Genomic DNA, 13,685 nt, shown 5'->3' on the forward strand with positions numbered 1-13,685 from the left:
TGGGCCAAAAGAGGTCAGACCTGATAACTGGCTTCTTAGTTTTCCAAGGTAAGGGTTTTGTTTCATTTAATGCACACAGATAAGCCATGGCATCTTTATGTGCAAGAATATTTTGAAATAAAATTTCCTCAGAAAGGAGCTGTATGTTTGGTACATTTTTCTCATTCAGATTGCTTCTACTCTTCTGATAACTCCTCAGAGATGTCTTCAGTTACTACCTTTAAAAACATACCCAACCCCAACCTCTCTTCCCTTACCTTTCAGACTTTAATATGGTTTTGTTTTTCTCATTGTATGCAGAACAGGGCTTCAGATTACTGTGTTTGAAGAGGTTTATATAGAGTGAATATTAAAAAGTTATATATGTATTTTAAATATTTTAGTGTTAAATAATGTATGAATGTACAAATACAAATATGTATTTAATCAATTTTATTATTTTTAAAGATTTTATTCATTTGAGAGTGTGAGAGGGCATGAACAGGGGGAGGGGCAGAGGGAGAAGCAAAGAGATGTGGGGCTCAATCCCAGGACCCCGGGATCATGACCTGAGCCGAAGGCAGATACTTAACTGAGCACCCAGGCACCACCAATCAAAATTTTAAATATGTTATAATTAGAGTTCCAAAGAGACCTTTCCTGGGTGCCTGGGTGGCTCAGTTGGTTAAGCGTCTGCCTTCAGCTCAGGTCATGATTCCAGGGTCCTGGGATCGAGCTCTATGTCAGGCTCCCTGCTCGGTGGGGAGCTTGCTTCTTCCTCTGCCTACCATTCCCCCTGCTTGTGAGATCTCCCTCTCTGACAAATAAATAAATGAAATCTTTAAAAAAAAAATGTAATAAAGAGGGCTTCTCTACCCCTCCCCCCAGGCCCAATGCAGGTTTCTTCATGTGTACTTTCATATCACCCCTTTGTCCTTTGGGAGTTTCAGATGGAGCTTGTCTTTCCCTCTTCTCACTGTGATGGTGCTTCTACCATACTCTTTTCAGTAATTTTTTATGAGTACAGAAATAGCTTCCGTAAGACTGATGACCATGGTGTCTGACAGGCTGTAGTGTAGCGTTGTGTCTTAAAGTGTATACTTGGCTGTCAGGATGCCTTCATTTACGTTCTGCTTCCATCGCTCATGATGTTGTGACCTGTGAGTTAGTAGTTCCTTAACCTTCCTGGCCCTTAATTTGCTGGTCTCTCAAGTAGGTGAGATGACAGCCCTCAGATGGTTGTGATGTTAAATGAGATAATAGGTGCAAAGCACACAGAACACATCTTTGCATAGTAAGCACTGTTAGATACTTATCTAAAAAAAATATGTCACTTAGAAAACTAGTGCGTGCCAGTGAGGAGCATAAATTGAATTCGTTGGCTCTTGAGTAACCCTTTTTCTACTTTAGATCTGTTGGGCTAAAAAGAAGGCCCAAGACGTAGTGTGGTGGATGTATCTTTTTTTCCTTTGCTAAGCTGTTATCTTTATTATCTTCAGTATTTTCCAAAATTTCTTTAAGGCAAATAACATTTTGTTACAGTTCTGTTTAGATGAAATGAATGATGTTTTTGAGATGGGTATGTACTTTGCATAAATAATGTGCAGCACAGTCTTTCCACATTAGGTGATGATGGAAGATTATTCTAAGCCTTCACATCCATGGGGAGGGTGGCCATTCTTATTTACATTATTCTATTTATGTAATTCTATGGGAAAATAAGATTTGCTCTAAGAAGTACAGTGAGAGTTATTTGTGCTGCTGTGTTGTGTTTTTTTGAACTCGCTTGCATACCTAACTCCCACCTTTGCATGTATTTGGTAATTGGGAGAATTACGTGTTCTGAGTTGGAAATAAAAACTGAACTGAGAATGTAGCTGATATATAAGCTGCTGGTTCTTTATGATGGCTTTGTTTCTTTTATATTTGGTAGTTGGTAGCCCATAAGCACTATGTAAGTCTGCTTACCTTGATTCCTGCAGCCCATCATGTTCAGAGGTGAGGTCCGTCTGAACGTGGAAGAGAAGAAGACTCGAGCTGCCCGGGAAGGGGACCGTCGAGATAACCGCCTGCGGGGACCTGGAGGCCCTCGAGGTGGGCTGGGTGGTGGAATGAGAGGCCCTCCCCGCGGAGGCATGGTGCAGAAACCAGGATTTGGAGTGGGAAGGGGAATTGCTCCAAGGCAGTGAATTGCTCTTCATTGATCTTCACGCAGCAGTACAAATCTTCTAGCTCCTGCAGAATGGTGAATTTCTTACACCAGCGTTTGGTATCCTGGAGTTTGACCCTAGTCTATTATAAACTGCTTAAGTTTGTACAATTTTACTTTTTGTGTTAATGATGTGTGCTCCCTCTCCCGCCCTTTCCCCTCCTCACGTTTTAGTCCTTCACTTCCAATTTTGTGGAATGATATTTTAGGAAAAACAGATTTTTAAAGAAGAGAAAAAGACTGAATTTCCTTGCTTTACTTTTGCATATACAGACTGGATTTTTTTTTAACCGCCGTTTCCCCAAAGGAATGTGTCTTGCTTATTACTGACATTTGGTATGTTTCATTCATTAGAATATTTCTTATTTTCTATGTGTTTCAAAAGCCTGTGAGAAACACAGGATTTGATAAAACATTTTGAAGCCAGGAAAAATCCAAATCGTTTCTTCTTTGAGAGTCATGACTACCTTCTGGTGTGTAGAAATTGCCATTGGAAAAATTGACATTTTGATTCTTTCTGGTATGGTTAAAAACTGAATAAAAGGTGTTAGTAGAGTTTTTTTTTTCTTTTGATATGTGATCACAAAACAATTATAAGCCTGTTTTTACCATTTAAATTGTGAGATAGGTTTTAAATGTCTAGAATGCAACTGATTTAGATTTCTTTTGAAGTAGTTTTTTCATGTTTAATTTGTATTTGTAAAAAAAAAAAAACAAAAACCAAAAAAAACCCCCAAAACAAAAAAGAAACCCCAAAATCCAAATAACACAAAACCAGAGCAAAACTGTTGTGCCTTCTATTTATCTTTGATTCCAGCCTTGGCAGTTGTTTAAAGAAAAATTTAAAAAAAAAATAGATTTGTTTTATCAGGTGTAGAGTATGTTGGGAATTGAAGAATCCCTCTTCACCTGGTATGTCTTCTGTTCATTTGTTATGCCTTATTCTTAAAATTGAGTCTCAAACTGGAATGCCTTTAAGGACAGATTTGCTTCTATAGAGGTCCTTTGACCTAAATAGTCCAGCATTTGTATTAAGGTTTATTTCGGTATCTATTCAGAATCCTAATCATAGCCCATAAAAAGGAATCTGACTTTAATATTGGACTTTGTGCTTGAGTGTCTGCCCGTTTTTTCTTTTTTTTCTTTAAATCATAGCCATATGGTAAATTTTCTATTTTGTTATGGTTCTCTTTTATTGATGGGCATGCAGTGGGTGTTTCTTGGAAATGGCCAATTTTTATTAAAATATTTCTGGAAGAAAATTTAATCTGGCAATATAGCTTAATATTCGTTTTACATAGTATGTTAATTTTTTGAGTGCCGTGTGTGAGGTGGGTGAAGGTTTTGTTTACACATTTACACAGTTGTGAAGCAAGCCTTTGTGTGATAACTTGTCATACTAGTTGGAAGGGCAACGAGGTTGTCAAATTTAACTTATTTATTTTCTTAGCAGTGTTCATCATTAGGACTCTTTGAGGATAGTATATGAGTAGGAATAGGAATGTTTGTTTTGTTGTTACTAGGAAACTCTAGGTTTGCTGAAGGGTGTAGTCTTAAACTAAAATGAAGTTTGATATTATCGGTCCTCAGTACCTGAAATATTTGAAAATTGGCAACATCTCCTGCATAAAGAAACTTACATAACTGAGTCACATGGCTGTTTTGGGTCAGCTTAAATAACTATTTGGTAACCACTTCATTTGGCCCAGACCAGTGATAATTGGAAGACAGCTTGTACTTTTGTAGCTTATATTAAGCCTGTGGTGGAAATAAAAAAACTTAGCTGGAGTTGTTTTTGAAAAATATTAAGTTGTAGTAACTATAAGGTCATAAATTATGGATAATGTAGAAATCATTTTTCAAAGTAAATGCTAATCCATATATTTCATTAAGCATTTTTCCTACTCAGTAGTTTAAGGGCACCAACTGGATGCAGTGATTCTCAACCCAGGCTGTTAATACATCCTAGAGGACGTTTGGAAATGTGTGAGATTTGGGGAGGAGGGAAGAGGAGACACCACATCTGGCATTTAGTGGGTGGGGCCAACAATGCCAAATGTTCAATAAAAATAAAGCAAACCCCATTGAGATCATGGCTCTTCCTCATTCCCTGTAATACATGGAGGATGGAGGAGTGGGTGAGGACAACTGGAGTAAAGACAGTCCTCTGAGAAATAGCCTCGGATAAATGAATTAGTAAATAGAAATCTCTTTTAGGAATTATAGTAACATCTGCAGGGAATTGATAATCTCACTTTCCTTTATTTGTACCTATGTGTGGTTTTTAAAGAAATATTTGGAGAGGTAGTAACAGTATGCTACATGCTTCTTGTAACTTGTTGCATAAGCTTAGAAAACAAAGGGTTGCTTCCGTAATTTCAAGTCATCAGAATGGGATGATTGCGGAGTTTTAAATAGCATTGGACTTTATATGTCAGATTTAGCATCATGGTTAACACTATGAAGAATCCCAATATCATTGTTTACATTATTGCTGATAGAATAAACAGGATACCCTAGATACTATATATTCACACAGGTAGAAAGTGAAAATAGGACGAGATTTTTTATAGGGAGCATCAGTTCATCACATTCAACCTTTTCGGGTTTAAAATACAACTTTTCATCTGTAAGAATGGCCCAGTATGCAGTTCTTTTCTGCTGAGCTTTCAATCCTTCACCCATGAGTATTTTAGCTAAGTAAGATTGGATTGGTTCAGTGGTCTTAGTCTTTTAAGATCTTGGGCCTTACAAAAATACAATTGTTTTCTTTTGCGGTGAGGTTGGGCTTTACTTGTGTATTCCTATGTTTTCAACTTTTTGAGCTATTGCTGGGAGCAGTGAAATGGCTAATCCAAAAATCATTATTTGGCTGGTGGGTAGGTTACGACCACAGTATTCGTTTGAACTGCACTTTTGGTCTTAGGTTAGAAAACTAATTTTCACAATTACCCTGTGGATTAGGTGCTATTTTCCCAAAGCTTTCCCAAAGTAATAGATGAAGAAGAAATTGCATCAGAGCATTTAAATTTTAGGCCTCTAAGTCATCCATGTAGCAAGGAGCAGATTGGCATCCAAAAATTGATGCTTTTTCTCTAGAACCCTAATGCCATGTATTTACATTTGAGTGATATACTGAAGAACAGGACATGACCATAATAAGTTACTACAGTACAGAGACCCGAGTCCGTAAAACATTCAGAGAAAGGTTAACATTACTCTTCTCCATTTCCTTTAAGGTAAACAAGATAGGGAAACATTGATTTTGCAGGGCTCCTTTTGATTTGTATAGACTGTGGTAACACGGGAACAATGACTTGTTCTTAGGTTATTTTCTCATCTGGTATTTTAATACATGTAGTACAACCTTGAAATCGATGTGGAAGGTAACAATATTTTTATAATACCTTAATCCAGGTGGGTTTATAGCTGTTGTGTTTTGTGCTTATAACTGCCGTCCTTTGATACTTTTTTTTCATCCCTTTATTTGAAAACCCTTGTAGAGTTTAATAATTTAGTGGGAAACGTGGCACTTTATAGAAAACAATTTGTTAGAATCTATATGGAAATAATCTTTCTATGAGGTTTAAATTTATAGACCATTGTTTATGCTGAGTGGCTTTTTCCTTTTAAGTAAATGGTTGCATTTGTCAAATCTACTGATCTAAAGAAGACTTCTAATATTGAAGTTTTATTTTTGTGCTACTTAAAAGAATCTTCAGGAAGTGCATACAAATGAGATGATTGTTGACCCTTTCGTTAGCAGTTTTGAACCTTTTGGGGGGAAAAAAAGCAACTTCAACATTTATTTGAATATGGGATTTTAGATAACTGCCTATTACACCACAGATGGGCAGTGGACAGTTAGACATAGTCCACAAATGTTTTAGAAATCTTGAAGAATGTGCTAGAAACTTAGCAACATTTTACATGGGAAGTTGCTGATCAAGTAATGGCCATGTGGCACTAGATCAATAAAGATTTCTGGTTTTAAGGTAGTAATACCTTTTGGAATTTGTATTTGTTTACTGTGATATTGAGGTTCTGGGGACCATAGGTAGGCTTGTGAACTCTTAGGAGACTATATTAAAAGAGGAATGGTAGCACATGTGAGATAAAACTTATTTACTTCTTAATGGATATGTAGCTAGCTCAGGATAATGCTGAAATTAGTCTGCTTTGCTCATGCTTTCGTGAAACATTCTTATTATGGCCTGACTGAGTAAGAAGTTGATTAGCAGTGGTCTAAAAAACCCGTGGTCTTGGTTTTGATTATATTTACGTATTGGCTTAGAATTAAGCTTGTTCACTTTCTGATTATATGACTTGCTTTGAAAACCTTGGACAGTCTGTGCTTCTCCAGTTTCCACTTGAACCTGGTAGTTTTTGTTTTGTTTTTTTTAGTTCCCTACAAGAGGAAAATAGTATTGGAAATCAGTTCCATGGTTACTTCCATAGACCACGTGACCTGGCCAATTACAGAAATCTGTACACATTGAGTACTTTGGAATATGGCCAGTGGCACAGAATCCTAAGGGACTTATAGCCATCCAGTGTGTCTTCATCTTTTTTAAAAAAGCAAATTAAGGGATGTTTACCAAAAATTCACTATTGAATTTAACAAGTATTTATTTTTCAGAAGCCTGCTTATGGGACATTTGCCTGTATTTTTGGTAGTAATTAGATGATTATATCTCTTACTCTGGTTGTAAAATAGTTTTAACTATTGCTGTAATTAACCAGTTACTGATTTTTAGTTACTGATTTTTTTTCCCCCAAGCTTTGATGTCACCTGTTGGACTTTGGATTTGGTTTAAATTCTTAAATGTTTTTATGAAGTGTATATACACTGATTGGGCCCTTTTAAATGAAGACCTTAAACCAAAAAATTGGCATAAAGAAGTTAGGGGAGAAGAAGAGAATAACAGGTCTTCCTTTCTTTTAAGATTCAGTGTATGCTTGAGTAGGTTATGTGGAATACATCATGTTACAAATATGTTCATATAGGTAGGTGTTAGATTTTGAAGGATGGGTGGAGGTGGAACTTAGCTGGTGGGATAGCAACCATTTGTGATTTATATGGAAAAAATGATAATTCTAAGTGAGAAACATCAGAATATTTAAAGTTTTTCTTCCCATTCTGATTATTAAACATAAGAGGCAGGAGAGACTCTTAGAATTCTTTGAATCCTAGAATGTTAGTGCTGGAAACAACTAAAGAGTTTGTACATCCCCTTCATTTTTCAAAAGCTAGACGGCTCAGAGAATGGATTATTAGCACAGAGTCCCAAATTGGCTTGTAGAAGTAACATGGAGCACCTTCAGGGTCTCCACTCTGCCCTAGGTTCACTGTAGGAAGCCAGAACTGTTAGAGGTCAGGATGTGGGGAGAAAAGGGAAGGAGCCACATTTTATATGCTTATTCAGTTGCTTCTATAGCTCAGTTTTCATACCCAGTTTTTCTCTGTTTTCTTAGAACTGTCTTAATGCCCAGTTCTACCAGGGCCTGTTGTCTAAGGACATTACCTTGTGCTCCCCTCAGGGATGGGTGTACTACTAGCTGTCAGAAAGCTATTGGGTATCCTAATGTGTTAATAGCTGAAACTCAGCTGTAATTTTCTCCTAAATCCTTCAGCATTTTGCATTCTGTACATTGTGGTGCTTTTCCCACCTTGTATTGTTATAACTGTAAGCTCCTAAGGGGCAGCAATTTGGTCTTAGGCATGTGCCCTGTTCAGTGCCTGGCAGCGCCATGTCCGTATCAGGGTCCTAATCTTCCTTTCCAGTGATTTCTCCCATTCTTCATGGAGGTGATGCTCCAGCCATGCTAAACTACTTAGGATTTTTCTAATAAGCCTGGCTTTGCTGATTTTGTGGCTTCAAGTGCCTTCTTTCTTCCCTGAAGATAGACTTGCATCCCCAAATCTCTTGCCATCAGAATTACTTTTTTCAAGACCCAGTTCAAGAGCATTTTTCTTTTCCCTAAGAGAAAAGATTTGCATCAGGAGTGGGGAGTCCCTTTTTGGGGGGTCGATTTGGCGAATTTGAAGTGGGGAGTAAATTCATTCTTGTCTACTTCCCTTCTACATTGTCCTTGCTGTTTGAGATTCTGTCCCAACCTTCATTTTTTAAAATATGTGTTCATAGAGCACTTTATACCTTTCTCCTAGCTCATAATTTACCCCCTCGACCTCCAATTAGAATGACCTGTATCTGTTTTACTACCTTATTAGACCATAAGCTCCTAGAGGAAAAGGACTGGGGGATTATCCCTGTATTTCACCAGAAGGTACAGTGACTTCCATGAAAGGAGTCCTTAAAAGATGACTCATTGGGTTGAATAAATTAATGTATTTCTGTTTTCATTCTCACAAGTGAGGCATGCCTAGAGATAGGACTTAATAAATTGTAAGGCACTATGACAATTCATAGTGGAGGGATTTGTTGGGGAATTTTGAGGGATGGGCAGAGGAGGGAGGAAGTCACCGATCATTCAGAGGTACTTCCATCCTCGGTCTGGGTGATAGGCCATTTCTTTCTGTGCCCAGTATATCCCAGACACTTTGTTCTATGCAGAAGAATTTTATGTGCCAACTTTGATTTCTTTTCACAAACAGAGTCCATTGTTCTCTCAGTTCATGTCATCACCCATGCCACAAGTCTAAGTCCTCTGCTGCTTTTGTTCTTACTCCAGCTAAGTCCTGTCAGTGCTACCTCAAGTCTTCACATCTCTTTCCTCCTCACTCAGATAATCTCACTGGCCTCTCAACTTCCTTTACCTGTTCTGACCCCCAGCCTACCTTATACACAATATTAGATTCATCTTACTGAAACATAGCTCTGACCATGTATCCCATGTATGTGTTCTATCTCCCCTACTAGACTGTAAGCTCCTTATGGGCAGGATCTGTGTCGGAGTCGTCTTTGTATCTCCCATAGTACCTATCAATAAATATTTCTTGAATGAACCAACGTAAAGCCTTGTCTTAAGTGAAATGATGTTTTCCAGATTAAATGTAGGTTCCTCTCTGAGGTAATCACAGTACTTCAGAAGTTTTTTCACATACAAAGTTGGTTAAACAGTAACAACTATTATGAATTAACCACAGAGAAAATTTCAGAAAACTTTAATTTTTTTCCATTGGAATCAGCATGGATATGTGTATATGGATGGTTCAATAAATATATTTTTATATACATGTATCACAGAAATTTTACATTACATCTTCAAACTGCAGAAATAGATTTTTTTTGTAAGCCAAAAAATAACTGCCATAACTTTTATGACTTCATGCAAAAAAAGGGGAAAGAGTAAGGGGTAAAAGGGAGTTGGTTGTTTCGGGTTAAGAGTCCAATAAGAAGTAAAAATGTTACATTAAGGAAGCGATTGCTTAACACGCTGCTTAAGGTGGTAGCCAAACAAATCCTTAACTGCAGCATTAAGGCCATACCAAGTTTATACATATATACCAAGAAATTTCCATATAAAAGACATACTATCACATTTTCTTCTGGGAAAGGATGAGGAGCTTTGTGAGTAATTCTGACCCAGTTTTCCAGGCCAATTAAGATGTCCCTAGGCTCCTTCTAAATCTCTTCTACTTTGGCTAGCTGTCAGTTGCTTCTTTGTGGGCTTGTGACTTTTGTAGTCTCTTACATGGAAGTATGAATCATCTTGAACCTTTTCCATTATGGGTGATGAAGCACTTTGTAGTTTAACTCACACTGCCCAGCCCAGCGTATTTTTTTACATCTCCCAAAAGTATTAGAATCACAGTTGGAATTGTAACTTGCAGTCGTCTTACCTGTAACAGACTCCACAGCCAATACTGGCATTGTGACCTGAAGTATTACACAGTGCCTGTTCTTCAGGGTTAAAATAACTTTTTGAGTAAAGTTTAATGTGAGGTTTCAAGGTAACATCCCCTGGACCTGTTGAAAATTTAACACTTTTACCCCCTTTATGTCATGACATATTTAAGTTCCTTTTTGGAAAAAAGTGTAAAATCACTTGCAGAAAAATAACGTGGGGTTTGTTCTTCTGTCTAAACATCAAATCAGGCAACTTTTAAGACAAAGTGTAGGTCTGTTGTGCAAATATCTAAATGCGTGAAATGGAGAAAATCTAAGGGCAAGTCCTTGGGAGATGACTTCCAGTTAGGCAGAAGTCATTTGCTTTGGCAAGGTTGGGGTATGACCCTTGAGAGTGCACACTCTGGTTCTCTTGGCAGAAATTGGCCCATCTTGATGAATCTTGAGTAAAAAGGAAGGTTACTAAGTCTAAGATAAATTATGTAAATAAGATACCCTTTTCCCCAGTGACTGAGTCTTTATTTGATAATGTTTTAACTCCTTTAGAATGTTTCAAATCAGTCTAATACTGCTTTTTCATTAATGTTGTCTTAGCTGTGCATTGGAAATCCCTAGTAGTCCTGTTTGTCCCCATTTTCCAAATATGGCTCCAGCGTGTTTACAGCAGTTATGGCTGCAAGGTAATTCATTCTCCTCCTATGGGTTCCCTGGGCCAGTCAAGTTTGAGAATGAGGTCTCTGGAAATGGCCTATCTTGAGAAGACCAAAGAATTGTGATTTGGAAGGTAGTATGTTTGAACACTTAGAAAGTGAGCACTCACTGTCCTTCCCAATCATGCACCGGCCGCTCTTAACCCAAAATGATGCTAGCTATTTCCATTGCAATGATTTCATCAGTTTTGGATAGAGTGATCTTAGCCAACAGGTCAGTCGTGATCCTGATCGGCACAGTGAGACGCGGACATCCTTTGGCAGTCGTGTTCTTACCTAGAGGGCTTAAAAGTGTTAAGGATTTTGTCTTGGTCACTTTGTGGTCCACTTTGTACATTTCAATTCTAATTATAGCAGTTGAAGACATGTATTGTGTCCAGGTTTAAAACTTATTTGGAGGCCTCTGAGGTACCTACTATATTTTAGTCTTGGGAGTAGAACTTGGCTGTTCAGGTTCTTTTTTTCTTTAGGTAGCCATTTTATCTGTGCCCAATATGCTAAGTAGCAAGATGCCCCACTGGGGATTTACACGCATCTCATTTAACTGTCATTAGTGCTGAAAATACTATAGTAGATTAAGTACTGGAAGATTGGACCATGAAAGTACGAAATATGAACTTTAAGTGTTCTGAAGTGCATTGTGGGAACATCAATTTTTTAGCTTTTTACATGCCATTCAGGCATGTTGAGCATGGTACACCTTTAAATGAGGTAGAAATAAACCGAATATGGAAACAGTTGAGTTTAGCAAACTGCTTATTTGATACTTAAGGACTAATTTTTAAATAAGATTTGGGGAAGTTTCATTTGCAGGGTAGGTAATACCTATTGCCCCACAATATTCTTTCTAAAGAACTACCTTGCCTAAGAAAGGTAAATTGTTCTGAAAAAAACAAAAATCTATTCCTTCTACATAATTCCAGTAGCAATGACTTGATTAAAAACCAGTGATATTTCGTTCCTTATTTTTTTCTATTCATATTTGGCTTCTCCCCTGCCCCCCATACCCTTTTTTCTTGTGGACATGATCTCATGGTTTGAATAGGGAAGTTCTCTCTAGGTTGGGAGGAGTTGTTTCAGATGCAGCTAAGAAATAAAAAGAACATACTAGACTGTATTTTCCTTCTAGGTCAGCTCTGTTTAATATTTCAGATCACAAAAGGTAATAGTATTTGGACCACAAGCTCTCCTTTAGAAGCATGTTCATTGTATTAAGTATTGGCTTGATAGTAGACAAAGCTACAACTTTAGCAGTGACTTTTTAGAATCACTATAGAATAGTGAATTCACTGCAGAACCATGACTTTACCATACCTCTGTTACCCCTTTCTAGTGCGTACCTAGCACAACTAAATGCTTAATACTTGGGTTGAATTGATGCCCTTGAAGATGCGAATATCTAGTGGGTGCCATATCTGCCTCTTAGATGAAGGGAAAGATAAGTTCTCCCAAAATAAGTACAGGAAATCTGAATTAGGCTGGAAGTGTCTGGAAGAAGATAGAATGAGCTGCGCTGCCCATGAAGGGATACTGTGTTGATTGGTCTTTTAGAACTGCCATGTTCCAGAGTCCTGATCTCTTATTCTTCTTTTAAGGTGGTTATGATGTACTCCAAATCCATCTTTTCAAACATGCCTACCATTCATTACAATTCAGCCAAACAGATAATCACTGTACCTTGTATATGCCCCTTATTTTTTACCTCCATGTTTTTACTCACATTGTTCCTTTTGCTGAAGTACTCTTCCCCATCCATCAAAGCCTCCTCTTTAAGGTACTACTGCTCAAATGGCCCGTAAGCCTTGAAATGTTCCCTGGTTTATTTTCTGCCTGCTCCACGGCACCCTCCTTTCTCTGTTACTATTTTCTGCCCTCATTAGTGATTATTTTGGCATTGTATCATCCCCTCCTATATTGAAGGAAAAGAGGCTGTGTTTTATTCGGATGCCCTGCTTTTAAGGCATACTGCCCAGCCATACTAGATTTAATAGGCAGGTGCAAGGGAGGTTAAAAACAAAGCTGATAGACCGGAAGGAGGATACATATTCTAGTCCTGACTGACACCAGTTGAGACCTGTTCCCTGAGCTTCCACTTGTTACTCAAACCTTGAAAGGCTGAGCTGCTTTCTCCAGGCTGGGACATTTCAAAATGTCATCTAAAAGCAGGTCTATAGCAGTGACCTGGAGACTCACTGAATCTGACTTGAGGTCACTAAATAGGGTCCATTCAGAGTGCCCCTTTCCTCACCAGCGTCCAAAGCTGCACAGAAGGAGCTGCCCTGGTCCTCAGAGGAATAGCTAAGACATTCCTGGTGTCACTGCTGTAGCTTCTGGATACAACTGAAGAGACGTAGATGAAGCCAGGTGGGACCTAGGAAATGTAGTAAGCAGAGGCCTTGTCCCGTGAGCTCCTGTCTGGCTAATTAGCACACATCAGTTATGCAGGGGATTAAGTCAGGAACAAAAGGACTTGGAGACAAGCTGCAGTTTCTACTTAGAATAATTTTTTGTGGGGGAGGTGTATGTTCATATATTTCCCTATAATTTCATTTTCCCACTTTATTTCCAGAGACTGGATGGGAATAAAGAACCATTAGAAGGCCCTCCTTTACTGGAACATTGGTCAGCCTGCCATTTTCCATACTCTTGTTGCAATGGTATCTCATACGAAGAGATGCTCCCACTTTACCTGAATACCTGCCTGAAGGAAGTGGTTTACCTGTGTTAACCCTTTGAAAGGTGGGTGAGACCACGGTTATGTAAATCCAGGTAGCAAACTGCTGTGGAAAATAACCCTTTGTTTTAGGGTTTTAGCTCAAATGTCCTGTTCCGCATGAGAACTTGGATTGTCCCTGTGAGATACCATTTTTCTGAATTCTGTCTGCCTCCGTTGTCACTGTATCTTCCCTTGAATGAGTCACTGCACTAAATTTTTAGTAAGTTCTTTAGTTAGGGACGGTGTTTATAGTCTTGTTC

The 13,685-nt window shown here is 38.2% G+C and overlaps 1 protein-coding gene across 2 annotated transcripts in view; it reads left to right on the plus strand.

The window, feature by feature from the left end:
- G3BP1 (G3BP stress granule assembly factor 1) overlaps positions 1–9,165 on the plus strand; it is a 37,613-nt gene extending 28,448 nt beyond the window's left edge. For both annotated transcript variants that reach the window (XM_026510826.4, XM_026510827.4), the window contains exon 12: positions 1,962–9,165. In XM_026510826.4, coding sequence (XP_026366611.1) covers positions 1,962–2,168 — 207 coding nt within the window. In that variant the 3' untranslated portion in view covers positions 2,169–9,165. The remainder of the gene's footprint in view (positions 1–1,961) is intronic.
- The last annotated feature ends 4,520 nt before the right edge of the window (positions 9,166–13,685 follow it).

This window comes from Ursus arctos, unplaced genomic scaffold (genome assembly GCF_023065955.2).
Source record: "Ursus arctos isolate Adak ecotype North America unplaced genomic scaffold, UrsArc2.0 scaffold_15, whole genome shotgun sequence".
Lineage (NCBI taxonomy): Eukaryota > Metazoa > Chordata > Mammalia > Carnivora > Ursidae > Ursus > Ursus arctos.